Below are 24,991 nucleotides of genomic sequence, written 5' to 3'. Positions count from 1 at the left end.
AAGATCTTTGAAACAAAGTATACCTTAGAGTTTTTACGACTACACAGAATTTGCAGCAATTCAGAGAATTTTGAGTGCCAAGCCAAAGTCTTGTACAATCAATTTATTCAAAGATAATATCCAAGAAAGTGGTTAGATACAGCCTTTGAGGGAGCACATACTGTTGACCTTTCTGCTAAGAGGGTACCAAAGAGCAGTTAATATTCACACATTTTTGTTCCACAAACTACAGTCCTATTAGTGCTAAAGTGAAGGATATAATTATAAATACTGGCATGTGTTAACAGTCGACAATGAAGGCAAGGATGTATTTACTAACTTTCCTCCATTTGTTCATACTAGAGGACAAACCATCAGGGACCATTGGTTCACGCTGACTGCAGCACAACAACAGTTGGACGGGATAAGACTTTGGAAGTTCCAAATGTGTTTTTTTCCCCTTGCAGACATTGTCATTCTTGTCGCAACTCAAAAAATACACTTTGTTAGTTTTGTTACTAAAAAGCAATACAGAATGACTTGGTTTATTACTTGTAGTTCCACTAATTTTGTTTACATTTTGACTTGTGGCTTGCAGTACATTGGCAAAACCAACAGACAACTCTGTGTCTGCATTAATGAACATCGTAGTTCCATCTACAGAGGTGACTCAAAATCTCTGGTTGCCTGTCCACACTCTCTCTGTTTGTGGCATAGATAGAGTTACCGTGTCCTGTAGATAATCAAATCTGGAACAAAGATTACTGCAGTGTGAAAGTTGATGTTTTTTTTTATTATCGAAACCTCTTGGTCTTAATGAAACCTTTTCTATTTTCTGTAGGTGTCATTCACATCCATCTGTAGTTGTTGCTGTTGTGTGGATTACTCCACCTATGTGGGTGGTACTTGTGTATCATTCACTTATTGGTTAAGTGATTAACTAGCCTCTTGTTATCCCTGATCAGTATCATTATCATCGTTTCCAGTCATTGTCTATAATCAATGTTGCACTTGATTTGTGTGTTTGTATATACATGTATATATAATGCTATCTACATTAAAGATGTTAAGCACTGAAGATAGTCCATAATGGACTGAAACGCTTGCTATTTTCTTTTCTTTTTTATTTGTGCTCATGTTCACTTTTTTGTTTGTGCACGTTTGTTACAATAAATGGCAAATCTTCAGTAAAAAATCTTTTTTCAATGGATCTTTGACTCTGAACCTTATTTTCTCTTTATTTAATTTTTGTTTTGCAACTTTTATGGACTGGTGTGCAGATTCCTTTTTGTTTTCTTTGATCTATTTGAATTGAATCAACGCACCCACTTAAAACTTGTGACTTTATCAACTGCCATAGGACTTCATTTGTATTTTTTGTTCTAGCATCCAGCAATGGTAAATAGCATTGTTCCACTGAAAGTTGAGAACAGCTTCTGCAACCTTTAACATTGGTTTTGCCAAAGCTCTACAAAACATAATTACACCTGATGAAATATTCCAGAAGACAAAGGTCTGGACTGTTCAATTATCTAGCTTTGACTAAATCATATAGTGAAAGCTGGATCAGATTTGAAGAACATTAAGTTTTGGACAAAGTTAGAAGGGGAGCTATTAAACATGGACAGGGGTGTCCAAGAATAATTAAGCTTAGTTGTGTACTAAATCACATTATCAATGAGGACTTTTCATTTAGAAACTTCTTTCTAAAATCTTACGTCCCAGGACACTGGCCCTCTGTTTGCCATAGCTTATCTCAAAAGTTATGAGAATAAATAGAAAGCTTTATGAGACCAAACAAAGACAGAGCGATCCCTCTCCTTCTCCCCCGTCTGGCCCCCCATGTGGACTGTAATATCAAACAGAATCATATGGTTTCCCACGGCCATCACAGTTTGATTAGACTCAAGGCATAAAATCACAGAAAATTTTATTTTAGCTTGCTTCCATGCAAATGAGGCCTCTAAAAGTGTAACCAAGAAACAGAGAGAGTACTGAAAGGATATTTTTCACTGCTGGTATTTTTAAGCATTTTAATTACAGTTTAGTCTGAGCTGACACAAATCTCCACTCATGTGAAGCCATTTGGGCATCTTATCTTGGCACATGGATCAGAGCATTTTGTAAAGTGAATGTTTTAGGGTGTTGCTTCAAATCAAATTACTTTATTTTCACTCCACCATATATACAAGTGTTATGAAAAACGTGGGTGCGTGGGCCCCTCAGTACAGTCGTTTGTCAGGAGAGAGTAACATACACTGTACATAATAAACAGTGCTGGGTAGATTACTTCTGATATGTAATATGGTACTGATTACAAATTGCATGTCTAAAATAGTAGTCAGTAACAAAATCTCTTGGATTACATTTTAAAGTAATATAATCTGATTGCTTTGGGATTACAATTGGATTACTTCTGAACTAATGCTTATTTATTTGATGTCACACGCATTCAAGTAGAATAAGCTTGTACCATTCTGACATAATGTTGCTTAAATGCATAAAATAGAACATACTTTATGGACCGAAATATGAGAATTTATATGATTTTTGTCTGTGTTTTACTTGCTATTTGTCTGTTTCTGAGTGAAATTAAAAAAGGTTCACAAAAGTTAGGCAATTTTGGCATTACAAACGGCATCCATGTGTCAAGTTACAGATCAGACCAGTCATAATTATGAATCAACGTCTCAAAAATGTTCACAAAAGCAAAACCGTATTCCTGTACATTTTGAAGCCAAGTACAAATGAAACAAATTAAAGCAATTCTTGGATAAAATGTATTTTTAATAGCCAATTTAGTTTTTTCAGTGTATGAAATTCTCTCATCTGTGAAACACAGAAATCTCAGTCACCATTCACTTTCATTACATTTTTTCCATTCAGGTCCATGGTTACTGAAGCTGTCAGTCTCTAAAATTCTGTCTTAAATCTGCTTTTTTGTTCTACTGAAGAAAGAAAGTCATACAATGACTCAACATGAGGGGATGAGTAAATTATGACAGAATTTTCATTTTTGGGCAAACTATCACTTTAAACAGTTACATACCATCTAGTTGATTTTTGTTTGCCTAATTCTTCTTTCTTCCTCTTTAGCTATAAAGGAATGGTCTAAAAGTTCCAGGTTTAGTAGAAAAGCCTGGTCAGTGCTTAATCCTTGGGCATGGATCGGCCCTCTGTCGCCAGGGCTTATGGTTGTTGTTTTGCTGCTCGTTTTGGATCTTTTGCCAATCAGCAGGCCTCACATCATCTGATCTCCAACAACCCAGCCACCCTACACACCCCTGGAGCCTCGCCGTGTTCCTGCCACCACTCTTCTCCTCTCCTCATCCCTCTACCTTTCTGCACCCTCCCTCCATCCACACCCGTGGTTCTCTTCTCCCCCACTGCCTGGTGCTCTCTCACATTCCTCAGGTTTGCACACAGAGCCGCATTGTGTGTGTGTCTTACAGAGCACACAGTCAGGGCTCATTTTGGGCACACACACATTCACATCGAAAAGGGTGTGCACGCATATCCCTTCATAAAACTAATAGACATTAGAGCATGAGCATACAACCACAAACATATGCACATTTGCTTTCAGCAACACACACATACAGACCTGTACACACTCATCTACATACACAGGATGTCTCATACGGAGGCCGAGATTCCAATATCCTCATTCGTGTTTCTTTTTCACTCTTTCAAGCCTCACTCTCTTTCACTTCTTACAGATTGATCTTTAAATCCCAAGAGCATTACAGTGTTCCTCTCCTCCTCTGTTCCCACAGTGGGATAGATGATATGGTAGATGTTTTATTGTGATTGGATTGAGAAACAGATGCATAGAGAAACAGTAGGAAACAAACTTGTGTGTATTGCCAACTAAACTGGAGAAAACACAACATAAATTCATCTGTGACAGACATTTTCTCCAGTCTGAAAAGGCAATGAAGCCCTACCAACCCCAAAAATTCCTCATTTACTGTAAAAGCAGACCACTTTACAGTCATACTCTAAAGATCAACAGTATTTATTCAACAGATGTGATACATTTGAGATAACAAATTGGACATGTGAAACAAAGAGCTGCTGTTAGGTTATATAACATCTATACTGAAGCCGCTGGCGATCCACCAGAGAAATAATGTAATCTTAGTTTAGATTCAGTCAGGTTATGCCAAGTATTGAAGGTTAGCTAATTACACAAAAGGGTGATACAATGAGGACTAACAAGGACAATAAAAGTTCTAGAATTGTGGTATTGTTGAATCAAAAAGACAATATACTGTATGACGCCAACCTGTTTCAAACCAGTACAAATGTTTAATAAGCCCCCCAAAATAAAAGCCTCAGTACAAAGAAATTAGTTAATCAAATTGTTACATTAGGTCCAAGTGAATATATACCAGACACATCCCTATTAGAAAGTTACCATGTCAGAAAGTTACAATAGTACGGCCCTTGCTAGCATTATGAACCCTTGAATCCGTGTATGGAATTCTTTACATCTAAATGCATAAACTTCTTTATATGTCTGTTTTAGGTCTAGTTTTAGATTTAGAACCTATGGTTCTATAAAGAATATTTTGAATGTTTCAAGAGTGTGCTTGCATTTAAACAGCTCATTTTCACTTCTGTTCAGTTTCACCTCAATTACTATAGCATTGAGGTTTACTTGAGTTTTAAATGGTTATGTGCAACTATGTAGGTGAATTGACTTTGCATTTATTTTGGTTCCCCAAGTCTCCTTTTTATTTTCTGAGCAAAGGTCATTCTGATGAACGTTCACACAAAGGCACATAGAGAGAGAGAGACCACTTGCCAGGAAAGGGCAATGTGAAGGGGGTGGATGGGTTTGGATAGAATTGTTCTTGAGACAGAGGAGTGGCAGATTTTTTTTCTCTTTTTTCCCAATGGGGTGAGTTGGGGGACTGATATGGCTCGAATTTCAGCGCTCATGGGGGTCGGGGTTGGACTCACTTTTTGGGATATACTAAGATTCATAAATGCGCCGGTGGACATAAAACCGCGGTGCTCTGACTGACGCGGTGGGTGCAGTCTGTGTGCCTGGCGTCTGATCCTCCCAAGAAACATCCACATCCACTTTTACCCTACCCGCGAGCACAGAGCGGCAGATACGCCGATTTTTCGGCGACTTTCACCTCTGAGGAGCTGCATGTCTAATCTTTAGATATGTTCAGATTAGTGGATTCACGGACTCTCCTGCTACTTGTAGCATCACATTGTATTTTGGTATCCCTTGTCAGATGCCAACAAGAAGAAGAACGTAAGTTGGAGCTTTTCACATTGAATTCAAAAGTTTACTGCTAAACAATTGTACGCTGTTGCCATGGTGACAGGAGATGAAAGCATGAAATGTATCAAGGCAACGCTATTAGGTTTGCGTGCTTCACCTCTGGACTGTGGATACCTTTGCTAATTTTTATGAAAGAGACCCTGTTTTCAGATTTCTAGAAACGTTTTGGCGGGTGTTACATGCAGTCTACACTGCAAATATTAAATGCCAAGCCACCGGCGTAAACTACAACGCTCCCATTATAATAATGAACGAAGCTGTCTACACTGTACACAATGTTTTTGTTAGGTTACCTAAAAAGTGTAATTTTATTAAATAAATTGAAAAAAATGCTACTTAATCCGAATAAGTTTACCTGACAAATTGGGTTACTCCAACGAAAGTAATTTTAATGTGGGTAAAAAAATACAAAATAAATAATTCAGGTAACATTTTTAGTAATTAGCGTTTAGTTTGAGCGTTCTAGTTGTCGCGAGCCGCTCTTGTGAACATTGCAATAGAAAGAAAGATGCTGATGCAGATGCTGATGTTGCGCTTTAGAAGTTTATAGAAACGGTTGTGTTGTGTTAGAAAGTTAACAAAGTTGAAATAACGGCTTAATTGAAAAACTGAAGATTTGCTGTTTCTGTCTAAACTGGTCATGCTTCAAAATTAGATGAAATCTGCTTTTATCAAGGTTAATTTGACCCAAAGGCTGTGTTAGCATGTATTTCCGTGTTTGTAAATGTATTTTTGTGATAGTTCTAGAAACTGTACTCGTAGAGAGGTTTGTGTGTAACACTTTTGATTTTGTACGGTAATGACTGATATCCCGATATAGGCCAGTTCATCCACTGTGCGTGTGTGTGTGTGTGTGTGTGTGTGTGTGTAGCCTACTGTTTCAAAGAAGATTAGGATATGTTTTTCCTACTACGGTTCAAACGGTGCACCTTCAAGCACACGTGCAAATTGGTTGGAAAGCAAGAGCTGCACAAATATTCAGGGTTTAGTTCAGGGGATTTTACTTTGATTAGAGGGAGATTTGGGCAACTAAATTTGGTGGGTGGATGGCGTCTGGAATCCTGTCTGAAAGTAGTGAACCCACTTGAGCCAAAACATCAGACTGGCAACTTCAAAGTGCAACTATCATCTTGGAATGAGAAAGAGAGCGAGAGATGTGAAGTGTAACACTGTTATAACTGTGATATTTGGTAAACTTTGACAGAAGAAAAATGAATGGCTCACATGATGATTTCCTTGTGCTCTCCTTAATCTCTTAATCTAGAGTATAAACAAGGAAATGTTAATTACAAAGAAAGCTTGCTCAGATCGACCAGTATTTGCATCAAAGTAAACTGGACTTTCCGTATTAGATTTAAACAGCTATAATTGCCCCATTCATGCCCACTATTGGACTGGGACTTGATACCAAATTACACTTTCATATGAATATTTGGAAAGCAAACACATCAAGGACTCTTTCTGTGTGTATTTGCATTAGGGCTGTCCTTTCCGACCCACTAGGGTGTGTTTGCCCTGGTGGTAAGCGAGACCATTAGATCCAGATGGAGTTTAGTGAGGGGTGTGTTTGCATAAGGCACCAGGTTGTCAATGCAGCCCTTTCTGTATTTGAGAAAGCCCCATTCATGGCTTGTTTAGTAGATTTGGGGTTCAGTTACTCACATTCAGATTCCAGGAGCCCACATTTTACACCAGGGTGTCAAATATGTGCCCTGCAAATATTACTAGCCAGTGTTGTGCTGAATGCATAATCTTAATGTAACAAGCCGCTAGGTGGACTTCAATAGGTATGGCCAACTATGCATGTATTACATGCTTATGTATTACTATGCATGTATTACAGTTTCATGAACTGGGGACTATTAAAGACTATTTGATTAGTAAGATATTTGATGATAATTGCAGCTGATTTGGTTAATTTACTATAGATGGACCACATGGTGTTGCAGAGTAAGACATATTGTCTCTTGAGCAAAAGGTTGATATTTGTTGTGTGGTTTTATTAGTTTTTTTTATCAATCTTTTTGTTTTTATTCTAGAGTAGCAGTGGGACAGTGTAAACAGGAAAGTAGGGGTTAGAGAGGGGGAAATGGGATCGGGACATGACCCAGGTTGGATTCGAACAGCTCTGACAATTGTTTGACTTTATAATTACAATAATAGGAGCATATTGGGAACATCGTGTGTGTGTGTGTGTGTGTGTGTGTGTTGCTCACCTGTCTCTTACCCCGACACATCTTCTTTCTGTTGCCCCCTGCTGGTGGCTACAGAGGACATGTTAGGCGGCTGCATCCAAGATGGCCAGCAGTATGCAGACCGTGACGTATGGAAGTCGGAAGCGTGCCGCGTCTGCGTGTGCGACTCGGGGGCAGTACTGTGTGACGAGGTCATCTGTGAGGACCTGAGAGACTGTGCCAATCCCATCATTCCACCTGGAGAGTGCTGTCCCATCTGCCCAGCTGATACTGACGAACCTATTGGTCCGCTTTCTGCTCACACACCTCTTTGCTTATCATACCTGTCCTACCAACCCCACAACCTTACTGTCTGCTTTGTGTTCTATAACAATGGCAACAGTGTCACTTTCTAACAGACTACAACTTTCAACTATATATATATTATACTATTATATGGCTTGTGTTTTGGTCATGTGATTGTGTTTAACTCAAAGCAAACATGTAGTATGGGGAGAAAGCAACACTTCTAAGTTATATTTAACTTTGTCAGTTACTTTTTCACATTTTAGACTCAGCAGTCTATGGCTAAAAGGTGTCCATAATAGAACTTAGATAGTAATTTGCTTTATACACACAATATTGTGCATTCTTGCCACCAATTTGCTGTGGAGACCATGCTTTTCTATCAGGAGATGTGCATTTTAGTTTAAAGTTATAGCATAAATGATACACTTAAGCCTTAGTATACTTAACACATGATTTGTCTGTGTTTCTCTAGGTAGCCCAAAATAATGAGAATAGCCTTATTGGTTTTCATTAGGTCAAATTTTGCAGGAAAGATTAAATTAAATGTAAAAACAAATCAAATATTGTTTTTAGAATGGACTCACCTTAGCCATAGACTGCTTTTGTTTGGAATTTGAGCCTGAGAATGAGCGGTCATAGAATGACCTCTTTCAGACAACCTAATTAACAAAGAATTTAGAAGTGTTCTTTCAAGTTTTTCATGCACCTCATGTTCAATCAAACTTGACAGCTGATATTGTTCATTTTCCAAATTATGTGTGTTGCTGCTGCGTAGACACACACAATAACAAGATGAACATACTTGTTGAAACATTTTTCTCAATATTTCAATATACTCTAGCTCTCTGTATTCAGCTCATGACACTGATCCAGAATGAGTTTTCACAATATATCTGGTTTGATATGTTGTCTCATTTGCTGGGGAGCATATAACAATGGCCTTAATGTCGCTTCTAATATTCAGCTACAGCATAATGTGCTGCCTATCATGTTTTAATCTTAACATGAGCTTGCAGTTTCTTATTTAGTTTTTAACATTTTAACTGAAGCAGACTGGGAAGAGAATGATGCTGTTTTGGTACACTGCCTCATGGGGTGCCGTTAAGCCTTTTCAATTATGTTGTTTCATCTACTGTTCATTAGTTCATACAGCAACACTGAGAGTGTCTAACAGGTTTAGTGTCCTCATTATGAGTTAGTATTAACTGATTACTTCGTTCGAAGCATTTTTTTACATCTGTGACTCTTTGGTGACCTCTCGCTTTTTCTGACATGCCTTCAGTGCTGTTAGACTGTTTACGACACTGTTGTGATTTGGATGTTAATGACTACAGACAGCCATGAACTGTTATTCCGTGGTTTTGATAGATTATTTGCAGCAGCATTTATGCGTTATAAGAATTTGATGCAAGGCTGATTCTATTTTTTCCATGGGAAGTTATTTAATTGAATAACTGCTGATTGATAAAATGCAAGAAAATCAAATTCCTTGAGTTTCTAATTGCTGATCTATTTCTTTCCTTTTTCCTTGACCTGACTCAATAGGGTCGATTGGTGCAAAGGTGAGACATTTACTTGACTTTATTTTTGAGATTTATCATTGTGCTTAATAAATGTCTAATGTTGTATAGATTACTTAATTATACATTTTGTAATTAGTCATAAATACGTTTTTTCTATGTGCTCCTTCACAGGGACAAAAAGGAGAACCAGGTGATATTGCTGATGTAAGTCGTATTCCTGAAGTAAACAGGTGTAATAGTGCAGAGTAGCTCAAAGACTGCACTTTCAACTTTGTGTTTTAGACTGATTTTTTGACTGAGCTTTTGGTCATTTGTTTCTGTAGGTTGTAGGACCAAGAGGACCCGCTGGCCCAATGGTGAGAGGAATTAGAAACTCCCACTTTGGTTGTTGTTTTCTTAATTATTTGGCATCATGCTGTTGGGGTTAAATTCACTACCTGCTTAGTGCTTAGGGTTCTCCTCAAAGTTTACTTAAACTCTGTGGAAACTCTACTTTTCTTTTGGAATTCTCTTTAGAGTTAACAAAAAAAAAAAAATGTCATGCTTTTTAACTGTTTTGACAATGGTTTTAAATTTTCTTTCTGCCATTTCAGGGACCCCCAGGAGAGCAGGGACCACGTGGCGAGAGAGGAGATAAGGGTGAGAAGGTGAGACATTCTGCGTCTTCAAACTATTTATTTTTTCACACTTGTTTGGTAAAGTGATGTCAGACTTTATTAGCGGTTATGTGGAGGCAGTAGATACACTCTGGGGACTGTCATGTGAAAAGGCTTTAGTTAATCTCTCTATTTTCTGCTCATATGGCCTATGTTCCCCTCCTTAGGGAAATCTTGGCCCAAGAGGAAGAGATGGTGAGCCTGGTACACCTGGTAACCCTGGACCCCCTGGTCCAGCTGGACCACCAGGACCAAATGGACTTGGAGGAGTATGTTTCTACTTCTCTTCTCTTCTCTTCTCTTCTCTTCTCTTCTCTTCTCTTCTCTTCTCTCTTCTCTTCTCTTCATTATTGTACAAAATGTTATCTTATGGGTTTATTGTGTTTCTCTGTGTGCGCAGAACTTTGCTGCTCAGATGGCTGGTGGTTTTGATGAGAAGGCAGGAGGTGCTCAGATTGGTGTGATGCAGGGACCAATGGTGAGAAACCCCCCACCCCCAATGGTGGTTTCTTTCTACACACAAGCATATCTAAATCTATTTACTGTTCAAAACATACTCACTGTCATATCTCCTTCACACTACAACCCAGATTGGATGAAATATCCTATCTGATCAATGTTTTGAAAGTCCACTCAGTTAGGCTAATACACAATATAAAGTTTTGTTAATCGTCTATGAGTTAGACATAACAGTATTAGGGCCATAGAGAGCACTTGTTACCTCTATTTATTGGAACATTTGAAAGGTCTGCCCTCTTGTGGTATACACTGGAATAAACATTTCATTTCGAGTAGCAACTCACCTGAAGTCTCAATATTTAGAATTAAGATGATCATAGTCCTGCATTTAAGGTGATGCTCTTTTCAAATAAATCAACAATATTAATTTTAGAGCTTTGAAATACAATATGCCAGATACATACAGTGCCAAAAAGCTTTAAATTAAATTAGAGCTGTCAGTCAATTAAAATATTTAATTGAATGAATTACATGATATGCCAATGAATTCATAAAATTAATTGCAATTAATTGCGTATATCAATATTTCTTGAGAAAATAATAATTAAAATAATTCATGTTATAATGATTAAATAATGATAAACAATTATATTTCAATATAAATAAATAGAATATATACAGTAAATGTAATAATTAAGATAATAATTACGCATGTCCCGTGCAGCTGGATATATGCTTACTGATCCCTACTGAAAACAGGAAGTTGGTACTTTATGCTTGAATTGCTTTCTTTTATTTCTATTTAAATATTAAAGAAATTAATATTTCTTATTACGTTCTAGTTTACGGTAAAGTATGTAATTTTTTAACACTTTTATTTTTATATAATTAATCACAATAAATTAACACATTATATCGACAGACCTAATTTAAATATATTATCTCTTGATCAAGTCATAAACATACAGAGAAATTTCAATAAGAAAGAACAGAAATGCTCTCACTGGTGCCTCCTACTGTCAAAAATGATCTATGCTGTTTTTATTTATCTGGGTCAAATTGGCAATGTTGCAATTTTTCCTACAGGGTCCAATGGGTCCCCGTGGTCCTCCCGGCCCCTCTGGAGCTCCTGTAAGTAAATACACACACACTCTTTTTAATTATTAAATGTAATGATATAATGTAGATAATTTCCTCAACAGAATCTACCATTGATGAGAAGATCTGTGTAATCTCTAAGCTCCCACAAATGACAGCTCATAACCCCACTGCCATTTGTTTCATTTCCAGGGCCCACAAGGTTTCCAAGGCAACCCTGGAGAGACTGGTGAACCCGGCCCTGCTGTGAGTGTCCCAACTGATGGTTTCAAAAATATGCCTACACATATGACTTTTATATACCCACACACATTCAGACATACATGGCCTACACAAATGACACATTCATACCCACATATCAAATGACATGGCTTTACAAACAGAAATGTACCTACTAGCCCATTGATTTATAACTTTTGTGTTACTTTAGGGTGCCCTTGGACCCCGTGGCCCACCAGGGCCTCCTGGAAAACCCGGAAGTGATGTGAGTAGCCTTTTCTATGGCTTGATAAGGAGCTTAGTCTTGGTGAATACTTGATAGATGTACTAACTACTCTGTCTGTACCTGTCGTCTCTCCTTCTAGGGTGAGGCTGGAAAGCCTGGTAAGGCTGGTGAACGTGGAGGCCCAGGCCCTCAAGTAAATATAAATGCTTTTCAAAGTCTTCAAAAACCAACATGTGTCATTGTTGATCGATTGTTTTATTCTACTCAGTGTCTGTAATTCAGTATGTGAGTTGCTTTAGCTTTACTGGCAGAGCATGTTGCTAGCAACAGTTTCCCGGGAACACACACATATTGATAAATGTATACCTTAAATGCAATGTAATTTGCTTGGGAATAAAGTACCTCCTAAATGCATTAATGTAAACTTGTCACAGTCATATATTTTGTGCATAGATATGCACTTTCATAATCAAATATGTTTCTCATTTGTTTTACAGGGAGCTCGTGGATTTCCTGGAACCCCTGGCCTTCCTGGCATCAAGGGACACAGAGTGAGTTTCATCTAAGGCTGGCATCTTGCTCCTCTGTATGTTTGTTTCTGTATGTACACATCTCTAACATTTGAATCTGTTTTGTAGGGACACCCAGGTATTGATGGAGCTAAAGGAGAGAGCGGTGCTGCAGGTGCTAAGGTACAGAAACATAATACAATTCACATTCAAGCCAAAACACCCAACTGTGATAAAGTATGTAAAACTCACCCAGACACACAGTCTATAATCATATCAGACAATCAGCGTGTAAGTATGTGCTGGCAGGAAGGCTGAAAGCAGCTCATCATATATTCTAAAAGACATTAACTTCATGTAATGTAGATGCTGCATAGATGAAGCTATAACTATGAAGAGTATACTGAGTATACAACATAGTGACATGTATTACCTGTTAATTTACAAATGCTTAATATGCTAATTCATTTTAGCTCAATGTTTTGAGCAATATAATTTGAGTTTATGTGATGCTTGATCTGATTTGGTTAACTAATTTTAAATTTGCAACACTCAGGGTCCAAGTTGTATATTTGCAGAAATGTGTGCAGTTGTAAGGACTAATTTACAAATCTCTCAGTGAGAACTAACACAGTTTGTGCACACAGGCCAGCTATGATATAATTATCCTAGTGGAATCTGATAAAAATTTAAGTCTGATCTCATTTCTGTGCAAAACCTATTTAAATTAGATATCTTTCTTATGCAAGACAGGTGTCTGTATCCCTTTCTTAAAATGTATCATCCTTAGTTTTATCTCTCTTTATTCTCTCTCTCTCTTTTTCCAGGGTGAATCAGGTTCTTCTGGTGAGAATGGTGCCCCTGGACCAATGGTGAGTAGCTACAGTAAAATGACCATATAGTTAGATAACAGGTATAACAGATTACCTGGATCTCCTATGTCATAGAGTGAGGGAGAACATTTTTACACTTTAATTTTCTTCTTCCTTGTCACTCAGGGTCCACGTGGTCTGCCTGGTGAGAGAGGTCGTCCTGGAGCACCTGGTTCTGCTGTAAGTGTAGACTTTGATAACTGTCTTTCTTAAAAATACTATATTGTAACTATGCTATAATCCAATAAAGCATAATGCGAGATGATATTTCATAGTTAAGCATTGTGATAATGGAGACTATAGTATAATGATATCTACTGATAATTGTTCCTTTAAGTCATAAAGATCCTTTCCATATCTGTTCATAGGGTGCTCGTGGTAATGATGGTCTGCCCGGTCCTGCTGGTCCTCCTGTAAGTGCATTTACTCAAAATGTTTTCCCACTCTAAGATATCATTGAATAGCTCTACCAGTGTTGTAGTCAAGTCACTAGATCTTGAGTTCGAGTCGAGTCCGAGTACGAGTCCTCACTTCTCAAGTCAGCATGATCTTATGTTCCCCTACTTATGATTATAACTCGTAATAATGATTTACTGAAAAATCCTTTATGTGTTCTAGACAAACTTGTGCAGGTAAGTTTTCTACTGAGGTGAAAGTTTTGAGACGACATGAGATACAACGTGTTCTTTGTTAACGGTTTCTATCCTTTGATTTACTCATCTCTTTTACATTGTCAGTGAGCATCAGAATATCATTTTTACAGTACAACTTTAACCATGTCTTATGCACCACCGCGTTGATTCCTCAGACTACAGTATTCTCCCTCGCTAAACCACGTCTACAGAGGCAGAATATTTATATGGATAAACAGAGGCAGAGTTATGTTTTGAATGGCTCACATACTCCCTGAACAAGAGCAGAGAGATTTGAGTGTGCTCGTACAGATTTGAGTGAAAGCAATGGAAATCCGCGTGCGAGTGCAGAGATTCACGCTCGTGCAACCGGTACATGGCATGACATGCATGTTGATTTCATGCCATAAAAGGGCAGAAAGCAAAAGTTAATGGTTGGAACGAGTCCTCTCCTCCAAGTCAGAATGCACCCAATGCTCGAGTCTAAGACCGAGGCATTAATGTTCAAGTCCAAGACGAGTCACGACTCATGAGTAATCAATATCAGGACTCGAGTACTACAGCACTGAGCTCTAACTTTTTTTAAAGCTATCAAACAAATGCTGGTGGTCGACTAATATGGGGTTTTCAATGGCTGATAATGTTTGAATTAGTATAATACAAATTGATAGCAAATGAAAAGTATATAAAATTGCTGGAATTGAAAGAACACTTATTTTAAAGACTTTGGTCATTAATCTTACAGTTCAAACACAATCTATGTTTAATCAATGACCCTTATCACTTAGTTTAATAATTTTAAACCATGATTTTACCTATACATAATTAATATTTACGTTACATTCATAATGTTAGCCAGAGGGGAACTGGCCCCCACAGTGAGTCTGGTTTCTCCCAAGGTTATTTTTCTCCATTAATCTACATCTTATGGAGTTTTGTGTTCCTTGCCACAGTCGCCTACAGCTTGCTCACTGGGGTTATTAGTACAATTATCATTTAATTATTTATAAACACTATTAAAATTCGTATTTTATCTAAATTACACAATGATGATTAATCGACTTTATAGACATTACAGTTCTTATCATCTGTTAATGATAATATTCTGTAAAGCTGCTTTGAAACGATGTGTGTTGTGAAAGGCGCTATACAAATAAAATTGACTTGACTTGACTTATTTTATACAACATTTACTCAAAATTCACTAAGAAATATTTGAAATCAGAAAATTTGCTTTATCCATTGACAAAGCTGTTGGTACACTTTAGAATGGACAAAAGGAAGAAACCTCCGCCTCTAAGTAATCCTAAAATGACCAAACAGATATCTGATATATCTTGGTATACACAGTATATTATCTGATATATATTATTAACTGTACTATATGTCTCAGAATGACAGTAAATTAATCTGCAGTTGTTTAGGGTGCATAAAGTAGTAATCACACTTCTTGCTGTCCTGATATCTGTTCTCAGGGCCCTGTTGGTCCTGCCGGTGCTCCAGGTTTCCCAGGATCCCCTGGTGCTAAGGTAAAATACCTCTCATTTGCAGCTCATTTCTTTCAATTTCTTTAAAACTTTACATTTTAATATGAACAAATAGTATGATTAAAATGGTTAGCCTTGCTAATGTGATGGAAAAGTCTGGTGGACTGATGTGATCTTCACTCCTATAGGGAGAAGCTGGTCCTACTGGTGCTCGCGGACCTGAGGGTGCACAAGGACCCCGTGGAGAGGGTGGTACACCTGGATCACCTGGGCCCTCTGGAGCTTCTGTGAGTAAAATTATAGATTTTGTGAAAAGAATGATTTTTTGCAAGAGTTTAAGCTGAAAAGACCAGCTTAACCAGCATGCAATTCCTATGCAAAAAAATCCCTTGAAAAGAAAAAGAAAACACAAACACTTTCCTCAATCAGTATGGAAGACACATAGGACGAAACTTTGCATCAGGCACTTTATACTAAAGAGGAACACATTACAGTGACTTACAAAGTATGCAGTATGTCACACAAGTCAAGTTATCTTTAACAAATATTATATTCCACTTTATAACTCCAAAATGATGATTGTGTTAATCTAATTTCAGTGAAGTAGACTATGCAATCTGAACATTCTACAAATGAATTCACCAAGGATTGTAATGTTAATCCAAATTTACAATTACAAAAACTTGAACAATAGAAACTGAAGATATGGTAAACTTAGTACACTTTTTCTTTTTATAACAGTTCAGGCATTGTAATACATTATTGTGATGCATTTTCAGGTGTTTCGTACTTCATGACAATATTTTAAATTAATATATAAAATGTTTAATTAAATTACAATAAGTTCTATTTATATGTCAATATTAAATGTTCACATGTTAATATTCTACAGGGTAATCCTGGTACTGATGGTATTCCTGGAGCCAAAGGATCTGCTGTGAGTATATTCTTCCCTATCATTTGCCGTCAACAAAATTACATCTCCACCTAATTTTCTTTGATTTAAGATTAAGATTAAAAGTCTTAGTACAATATTTATTTAGTGCATTATTACAGCGAATCTCTTGCTAACATACTTAATTGCTTTGTGCCTTCTTGCAGGGTGGTCCTGGTATTGCTGGTGCCCCAGGTTTCCCAGGACCCCGTGGCCCACCAGGACCTCAGGGAGCTACTGGACCTCTTGGACCTAAAGGCCAGTCTGTACGTAATTATGTCCCAAACCAATTATTAAAAATGACTTTTATGTTTTTCAGACATCTGAAAATAACTTTACATGATATACTGACTGTTACAGATTTTTGTGCTAAACATCCTTTGTGTGGTTTTTGAATTGTCCTTACTCTTGGGCAGATGTTGGATAATTATTGCATCTTGATATGATGTATTTATGCATTGTACTAACTGAAAACACTATTGTATTTATACAGGGAGACCCCGGTATCCCAGGATTTAAAGGAGAGGCTGGACCCAAGGGAGAGCGTGTAAGTACCATAAACATCAACATCATACTTATCATTATCTATAATATTATGACTTCAATTTGGAAACTAGTTACAACTCTTCCTAAGTTTTTTTAAGAAAAGTAGCTAGAGTTGTTCATCCCTTTCTATCCACTTAAAGACTGTTGGTCATCACCATAATCTAGCAAAATAATCAGGCATTTGTTTTTTCTTATACAGGGTGTTGTAGGACCTCAGGGTGCCCCTGGGCCCTCTGGAGAGGAAGGCAAGAGGGGACCAAGAGGAGAACCTGGTTCTGCTGGACCTTTGGGACCTCCTGGAGAGAGAGTAAATACCATACTCTTAATCAATTTTACTCTGTGGGAGAGCTGAATGATAAAGCTCCAACAAACACCACACTAATAAGTCTATATACTTATGCATGATGTGTTCTTCCCTGCAAGGGATCTCCAGGTAACCGTGGATTTCCTGGTCAGGATGGTCTAGCTGGAGCAAAGGTTGGTCAGATAATACACCTTAATGCACAATTGTTAAGGTGCAGTCACACTCGATTCAAATGCATGAGAATTTTCCAGTAAAAGTCTATACTGACATACAGTGCATATATAATATAATAAACATTCTTGAGGAGCAAAATTACATTGATATTAAATATTGTTCTCAGAGAAGTCTAACAAAATGTAGTGAGGTTTAGCTTAAAGCAAGTAAAAACTGTTTGCCAAGAAAACAGTTTTGGTAAGAAAAATAAACCTGTTTTTTTTTTCATTACAAAGAATACAAACTTGAAGGCTGCAGTGTTGTGGAGTATATTGTATATTTAAACATTTTGAATTTATTAATATTTGTCTTGTGTGACTGCACCTTTAGAATCAAAGTAACTCAACACAGTTGATTCCACTTGCCCCTGTATTGACATTTTGCCTACTGTATTAGGGTGCACCTGGTGATCGTGGTGTTCCAGGTGTGACTGGACCAAAAGGATCAACTGGAGATCCTGGCCGCACTGGGGAGTCTGGTCTGCCTGGGGCCAGGGTGAGTCATTATTATTGTGACATTCATATGATTATCTGGGAAACAGATTGTTCAAGTCATGAATCAATGCATTTTTCACCATTAATTTTGAATCTCCTGTCCCCTCTCCTCATAGGGTCTCACTGGTCGCCCCGGTGATGCTGGACCCCAAGGAAAAGTTGGAGCATCTGTAAGTAGCTCTACCTTTTAAAGTTTCCCTATATGCACCCTGATGAAAATAAACCCCAGCTGAAACTAGGCTGATGGTTTGTTGGCCTTAGCTGGTCTCCCAACTTGGCCAAGCTTGTCTTCAACTGGTAGTCAGCTGGGTTCAGCTGATCTAGCTGGTCTCCTAGCCTGGTCAAGCTGGTCTTAAGCTGGTGTTCTGCTGACTTTAGTAGATCTAGCTGGTCTCCCAACTTGGCCAAGCTGGTCTTCAACGGGTGTTTTGCTGGCTTTATCTGATCTAGCTGGTCTCCTTGTCTGGCCAAGCTAATCTTCAACCGGTGTTCAGCTGGCATTAGCTAATCTACCTGATCTCCCAGCCTGGTCAAGCTGGTCTTCAGCTGGTTTTCAGCTGGTTTTAGCTGATCTAGCTGATCTCCCAACCTGGCCAAGCTGGTCTTCAGCTAGTGTTCAGCTGATCAAGCTGGTCTTCTAGCCTGGCCACGAAGGTCTTCAACTGGTGTTCAGTTGGCTTAAGCTGATCTAACTGGTCTCCAAGCCTGGCCAAGCTGGCGTTCAACTGGTGTTCAGCTGGCTTTATCTGATCTAGCTAGACTCCTACCTGGCCAAGCTGGTCTTCAATTGGTTTAGCCTTTCCAAGTTGGTTCTTAGCTGGTTTAGGTGGTCAGCCAGCTGGTTGCCTAGCCAAGACAAGTACTTTGCACCCAAAACACCTCTAAAACAGCACACAGACCAGCTTGATTAGGCTGTAAGAGTGGCTAAAACCAGCCTACAATTTTACGCTTATTTAAACAGTTTTTATCTGCAATGTACTCACTTTAACAGTAAAGAAATACAGCCTACAAACAGATGTAAGCTTTAACCTAACAGCCACCAAAAATTTACTATTCAGATAATGACGCTAAACGCTGTGTCTCAACACAGTGAATTTCCAGTATGCCAATATTTCACTCATAACAAGTGGATGAGAGTCTGAGGGTTTGATGATTGTGTTTTAATTGCTGTAGGGCGCCTCTGGTGATGATGGTCGTCCTGGTCCTCCTGGCCCTCTGGGAGCTCGTGGTCAGCCTGGTGTCATGGGATTCCCCGGTCCCAAGGGAGCCAATGTATGACCATCATTAATATATTAATTACTACAGTGTTCATATTCAGGTGTGTATGTGTTGCTCTTCATGAGATCATATCTCTTTCACACAGGGTGAACCTGGAAAAACTGGAGAGAAAGGACTTGTTGGACGCCCCGGTCTTAGGGTAAGTCATTGTCTCAGCATTATCCAACTGACATGTTTAGATGACCTGGTTTTATCTGGTTTGCCAATATAATAACACCAGATCACTCAGGCTACATTCAAATAAAATATAATCAAGCATTACTAATCAGACTTACAGTTTTTACTAGACAGACCATAAATAAATAAAAAAAATACAACACATTGACATTGAAGGAGGGACCCAAGCCATAATACCAGAATATCATAGACTTGGGGGGTGGGCTCTTTTGACATGGGCCAGTAAGCAACCATCTACCAGCACTGTAGCAACCAACCAGAACACCATACCAACAACACAGAAATGCTCTAAAAACAAGGACCTGGCAACGGCCCACAACAACCTAGCATTGTGGTGCCAATTTCTTCAGAAAATGTAAAAATACAGTTTTCTCAGTATTAGTCTGATTGTTTATTCCTCAATTAGGGTTTGCCTGGGAAAGATGGAGAGACTGGACCTACTGGCCCATCTGGCCCTCCTGTGAGTAGCACTTTACATTATCAACAATGCCTAATGACTTCAATCTTGCTGTAAATCAGTAGTTTTATTTTTACATTGACAGCTGTCTTCACGCAGCCTAAATTCTGATTTCAATGTAATTTTAGGGTGTTGCTGGTGAGAGAGGAGAGCAGGGTCAGCCTGGTCCTTCTGGCTTCCAGGTAAATTTTTTGAAGCACACAATAACAAATGCAGTCTCTTTTAATTACTGACTAACAGAGGAATCAAAACAACATTTATTAAAAGCAATAAAAATTGCAGTCTTCAGGAATAATAGATGTTGTTTAAGAATTACTCTCTGTTTCTGCACAGGGTCTACCTGGACCAACTGGTGCCCCCGGAGAGCCTGGTAAACCAGGTGACCAGGTAAGAAATGCTTTGAATATTTGTTATTTTACTTCATTTGTGCTCCTATGATGTCAATAGTGACCTTAACCTCTTCAACTCTGCATACCTAAAAGGGGACGCCATGTCATGGAAAAAGTTTACGCTCAATATGTTTAAGTCTCCGACTACATAATTCTGGCATATGAGGTATCGTTTGAAAGCTTAGAATCGGAACATTTCACAGATAAACATTTTCATTCATAAAATAATGAAATAAATCCTGAAAACATGTGCATTGCAAATCAGTGCCACCTAGAGTTCATGTGATAGAAACATTAATATGATTTTAAGTCATTTAAATTGCACTTAAAAAGACAAATCATATATCAAATGGAAGCTCTTATACTAAGAAATATGACTGTTTGAAAGATTTTCAAAAGAATCACAAAGTTTAATATGATATCTGTAAGACACCAAATACAAATGTCTATTTTATGCACTGATCACTGATGCTTTAATCCCCAAATAGCTAAAAACTTTAGGCAGTTTTCTAAAAAATAAGCAATTTTCTTACTTGTCTGTGAACTTGCTTGTGTGAATAATCCAGTGTTATATCTTAGATGTCCAGATCAAAATATTTCGGTCCAACAGGATAAGCATGCTAAACAAATCATCGGAAATATATTTTATAGACTCTTGATGATAAAATTAGTTGTTGTACATCATCGCAAAGGGGAGGTTCTCAGCTTTCTAATGACATATATTTTGAGCTTCTAGTTCTGACAAAATTACACAAATTGTTGGCAATTAGTCCACAGTATGTCTAAATGGTGAGCTTTTAAATTTGAGTGTGAAAAATTGCAGACAACATCCCAAAAAGGTTGAAGAAGTTCCTTGAAGCAACTTATCTACAGTATGCTGAATTTATCTTTTACTCTTCCTGTCCTTCTCTATAGGGTGTTCCTGGAGAGGGTGGTGCTGCGGGTCTCACTGGACCGAGAGTGAGTTCATGTCCTTGACTTACATGGCTACAAAATTACAGTTGATGGAAATCACAAGTAATGTTTTGCACAGAAATAACCCTGTCTTTCTGCCTGTGCTTCTATCAGGGTGAACGTGGTTTCCCTGGAGAGAGAGGAGGTTCTGGCCCTCAGGGTCTCCAGGGACCCAGGGGTCTTCCAGGAACTCCCGGAACTGATGGACCCAAAGTGAGACACCAAAATATGCTGAGACCGCTCCATCTCAAATCTGTCCATCCTTCTTAATTCTCTGTTTGTGTACTTACTTTCATAATGTGGACATATCTCCTCGAAGAGTCATATCATGAATGGTATAAATCATATACAGTGGCCCCAATAAGTGTTTGGACACTTAAAGGGATAGATCACCCAAAAAATGTAAATGCTCTCATCATTTACTCACCCTGATGAACAAAAAGCAAGATTTTTAGTAGAATATCTCAGCTCTGTAGGTCCATACAAACAATTCACTTTCATTGTATGGACAAATAGAGCTGAGATACTTGTCTAAAAATCTTTGTTTGTGTTCAGCAGAAGAAAGAATGTCATAGGCATCTGGGATGGCATGAGGGTGAGTAAATGATGAGAGATTTTTCAGTTTTGGGTGAACTACTGTATCCTTAAGCCACACTTAAAAGTGTATAAATGTCATTAAAAAGTGGTATTAACTTAGAGAAAGATAGCACACACACACTTTTCAAGCAAAACGTTTAACAAAAAGCAGTTAGTTGGGTTTACACCATTGTGTCCTTGAGCAAGGCACTTAACTCCAGGTTGTTCCGGGGGTATTGTCCCTGTAATAATTGCACTGTAAGTCGCTTTGGATAAAAGCGTCTGCCAAATGCATAAATGTAAATGTAAATAAGACAGAATCAGTATTTATATTAAAATGAACAGAATGTATTTTCTGTTTAAAATGAAGACAAAAAGGTATCTGGACAATTTCTGGTTGTCAAACGAGTGGAACATGTTCATTTGATGAAATATACTTGTAGTTACTCTGTTAGGGCACCTGTGTAAATCTCAGAAAAACTGACTTCAATGATCTTTGGACCAAATGGTTAAAAGTACTTGCAAAAATGGCTAAAAAAAGTTAGTTCTAAGAAAAGGTTATGTAATGAAATTCAAACATATTTTTTAACAAATAATATTGGGGGTACTTTGAGGCCACTTACTGTACATTCTAGCTTTACTTTTGTCATTTATCTCTCTATCAACCTTTTTCTTCAACTCTCTGGAGACTGAAAATCTTAAATGTTAAACAACCAACATGAAGCCAACTAGAGCTACAATACAAGAATCTACATAATTTTTCATTACCAGCTTAAATTAAGTAATTTTGTTCATTCTCAATTCAATGTATTGGACATGTCAATGCCAAATCACACAGCTTGCTACAGCTTAACAAGCTTACTTATCGAGTGTCATTTACCTATAACAATTTTGTCACATTTATATGACAATATGATATGACCACTTTAGCACAACATTCTGCCATCTTTCAAACTCCACCTCATATCTATGTTTGATCTGCAACAGGGTGCAATTGGACCAGCAGGAGTTGTTGGAGCTCTGGGCCCTCCCGGTCTGCAGGGAATGCCTGGCGAGAGAGGAGCTTCTGGAATCGCTGGACCTAAAGGTGACAGAGTAAGTATCTTTAGGATAATCTTTCCTCCCAGTGATTACATAAACCGAAAAAGGTTTACTCCAAACTATCCAATGTATAAGCTAAATTAATGATTACAAATGACTTATTGAGGATCTCCTTCACTAGGGTGACAGTGGAGAGAAAGGACCTGAAGGTGCTCCTGGCAAAGATGGTTCAAGAGTAAGTACTGTTTAGTTCTGAGCTCAAATATAGGCAACTAATGTCTAAAGTCTGGAAATGCTTGCTTTGTTTCTTACCTGTTATACATAATGATGTTTCTATCATCTTTCTGTTAGGGTTTAACTGGTCCGATTGGTCCACCTGGTCCTTCTGGCCCCAATGGCGCAAAGGTGAATGTCTAATATCTACTCTGGTCTGCAACCCAAAGTTGTATGGTGAATTTTTGTAGCGATTACTGTTTAATTTGTTATTCTTTTTCTTCTTTCATAGGGTGAAACTGGTGCAATTGGACCAAATGGTGCTACTGGTACTCGTGGTGCCCCAGTAAGCAAAAATCTATTTTGTTTAATTTGATCAGTGCCATTTATTAGACGCTGTAACATTACAGCTAGGGAGTTCGGGTTTCCTGAAAGTGTAATATCTCAAAGTCATCATTAAATTGTACATTCTATAAAAGCACCTCTTCCCTCATTCTCTCCTCTTCCTATCAGGGTGATCGTGGTGAGGTTGGTCCACCTGGACCTGCTGGCTTTGCTGGACCTCCTGTAAGTAGAACCACATTTACATTAACCCAATTATTTATTATGTCTGCTGTGAATCCATGATAAGATTAAGGGCTGTCATTTATCATGAAAGATAATTTTCCTCAGTTTTGACTTCATAATTGAAAATGACTTCTAACAAACCAAACTTTATAAACAATACTGACATAGTGACTTATTAATATTGTAGGCAGCAGATTAAATTTAACTTAAAAAAGCAGTGAAAAGTAACCAGTTAAAGGAATATTATGGGTTCAATACAAGTTAAGCTCATTTGACAGAATTTGTGGCATAAGGTTGATTACCACAAAAAATTATTTTCACTCGTCTGTCCTTTTCTTTAAAAAATTTTTAAATCTAGGTGACAGTAAGGCACTTACAATGGAAGTGTATGTGGGAAATTTTAGAAATGTGAGGCTTATAATTTTATTAAAGCACTTACATTCCTTCTTCTGTTAAAATTAATGTATTATTAGAGCTGTAAAGATGTTTAAATCATATTTTTTACAGTCGTTTTAGGGTTTGTTGACATTACATTGTCGTGGCAATGAAATTGGCTGTAACTTTACACAGAAATGGTTAGTACGCAATTTTATTGCATTAAAGTCATGTTATCATGCCTGTCTACATATTGTGGCTATACTTTTGAAACAGTGAGTATTTTAACATTTACAGATTGGCCCCATTCACTTCCATTTGAAGTGCCTCACTTTAACCCAGATACATTTTTATTTTTTTTATCTATCCCTATTCTCTCCAATTTGGAATGCCCAATTCCCACTACTTAGAAGGTCCTCATGGTGGCACAGTTACTCACCTCAATATGGGTGTCAGAGGACAAGTTTCAGTTACCTCTGCTTCTGAGACAGTCTGCGCATCTTATCACGTGGCTTGTTGTGCATGACACCGTGGAGACTCCCAGCATGTGGAGGCTCATGCTACTCTCTGCTATCCACACACAACTTACCACGCACCCCATTGAGAGCGAGAACTATAAAATCGCGACCACAACGAGGTTACCCCATGTGACTCTACCCTCGCTAGAAACTGGACCAATTTGTTTGCTTAGGAGACCTGGCTGGAGTCACTCAGCACACCCTGGATTCGAACTCGTGACTCCAGGGGTGGTAGTCAGTGTCAGTACTCTCTGAGCTTCCCAGGCACCCCGATTTTAGCTATTTTTAAAGAAAAGGAAGGACAAGTCAATACATTACATACAATAATATTGTAATCAATATTATGCCACAAATGCTGTTGATTGTTCTTAACTTGTATTGAATCCGGAATATTCCTTTAAGAAAATTTCAGGGAAGTCAGACTCATTGATGATAACACAATTCCATTAGTATGGCCAATAGTTAACCATTATGAATTACATTTTATCGGTTAAATTTAAAATGGAA

The 24,991-nt window shown here is 38.0% G+C and overlaps 1 protein-coding gene across 2 annotated transcripts in view; it reads left to right on the top strand.

Annotated features, from left to right (window-relative positions):
- The first annotated feature begins 4,977 nt into the window (after window positions 1–4,977).
- The window catches only part of col2a1a (collagen, type II, alpha 1a), a 30,885-nt gene continuing 10,871 nt past the window's right edge, over window positions 4,978–24,991 (top strand). Inside the window, exons 1-38 of one of the 2 annotated variants that reach the window (XM_052094019.1) lie at window positions 4,978–5,254; window positions 7,555–7,764; window positions 9,313–9,329; window positions 9,462–9,494; window positions 9,614–9,646; window positions 9,884–9,937; window positions 10,114–10,215; window positions 10,347–10,424; window positions 11,492–11,536; window positions 11,696–11,749; window positions 11,934–11,987; window positions 12,088–12,141; window positions 12,446–12,499; window positions 12,587–12,640; window positions 13,285–13,329; window positions 13,456–13,509; window positions 13,698–13,742; window positions 15,437–15,490; window positions 15,637–15,735; window positions 16,341–16,385; window positions 16,550–16,648; window positions 16,876–16,929; window positions 17,128–17,235; window positions 17,352–17,405; window positions 17,842–17,940; window positions 18,056–18,109; window positions 19,113–19,211; window positions 19,303–19,356; window positions 19,801–19,854; window positions 19,980–20,033; window positions 20,185–20,238; window positions 21,156–21,200; window positions 21,309–21,407; window positions 22,758–22,865; window positions 22,993–23,046; window positions 23,163–23,216; window positions 23,317–23,370; window positions 23,538–23,591. In XM_052094019.1, the coding sequence (XP_051949979.1) occupies window positions 5,161–5,254; window positions 7,555–7,764; window positions 9,313–9,329; window positions 9,462–9,494; window positions 9,614–9,646; window positions 9,884–9,937; window positions 10,114–10,215; window positions 10,347–10,424; window positions 11,492–11,536; window positions 11,696–11,749; window positions 11,934–11,987; window positions 12,088–12,141; window positions 12,446–12,499; window positions 12,587–12,640; window positions 13,285–13,329; window positions 13,456–13,509; window positions 13,698–13,742; window positions 15,437–15,490; window positions 15,637–15,735; window positions 16,341–16,385; window positions 16,550–16,648; window positions 16,876–16,929; window positions 17,128–17,235; window positions 17,352–17,405; window positions 17,842–17,940; window positions 18,056–18,109; window positions 19,113–19,211; window positions 19,303–19,356; window positions 19,801–19,854; window positions 19,980–20,033; window positions 20,185–20,238; window positions 21,156–21,200; window positions 21,309–21,407; window positions 22,758–22,865; window positions 22,993–23,046; window positions 23,163–23,216; window positions 23,317–23,370; window positions 23,538–23,591 (2,529 nt within the window). In that variant the 5' untranslated portion in view covers window positions 4,978–5,160. The remainder of the gene's footprint in view (window positions 5,255–7,554; window positions 7,765–9,312; window positions 9,330–9,461; window positions 9,495–9,613; window positions 9,647–9,883; window positions 9,938–10,113; window positions 10,216–10,346; window positions 10,425–11,491; window positions 11,537–11,695; window positions 11,750–11,933; window positions 11,988–12,087; window positions 12,142–12,445; window positions 12,500–12,586; window positions 12,641–13,284; window positions 13,330–13,455; window positions 13,510–13,697; window positions 13,743–15,436; window positions 15,491–15,636; window positions 15,736–16,340; window positions 16,386–16,549; window positions 16,649–16,875; window positions 16,930–17,127; window positions 17,236–17,351; window positions 17,406–17,841; window positions 17,941–18,055; window positions 18,110–19,112; window positions 19,212–19,302; window positions 19,357–19,800; window positions 19,855–19,979; window positions 20,034–20,184; window positions 20,239–21,155; window positions 21,201–21,308; window positions 21,408–22,757; window positions 22,866–22,992; window positions 23,047–23,162; window positions 23,217–23,316; window positions 23,371–23,537; window positions 23,592–24,991) is intronic. The other variant, XM_052094020.1, reaches the window with a different exon arrangement.

This window comes from Xyrauchen texanus, chromosome 27 (assembly GCF_025860055.1).
Source record: "Xyrauchen texanus isolate HMW12.3.18 chromosome 27, RBS_HiC_50CHRs, whole genome shotgun sequence".
In the NCBI taxonomy this organism is placed as follows: Eukaryota; Metazoa; Chordata; class Actinopteri; order Cypriniformes; family Catostomidae; genus Xyrauchen; species Xyrauchen texanus.
The sequence above is the reverse complement of the archived record's forward strand: the minus strand, read 5'-3'. Positions and strand labels throughout refer to the sequence as shown.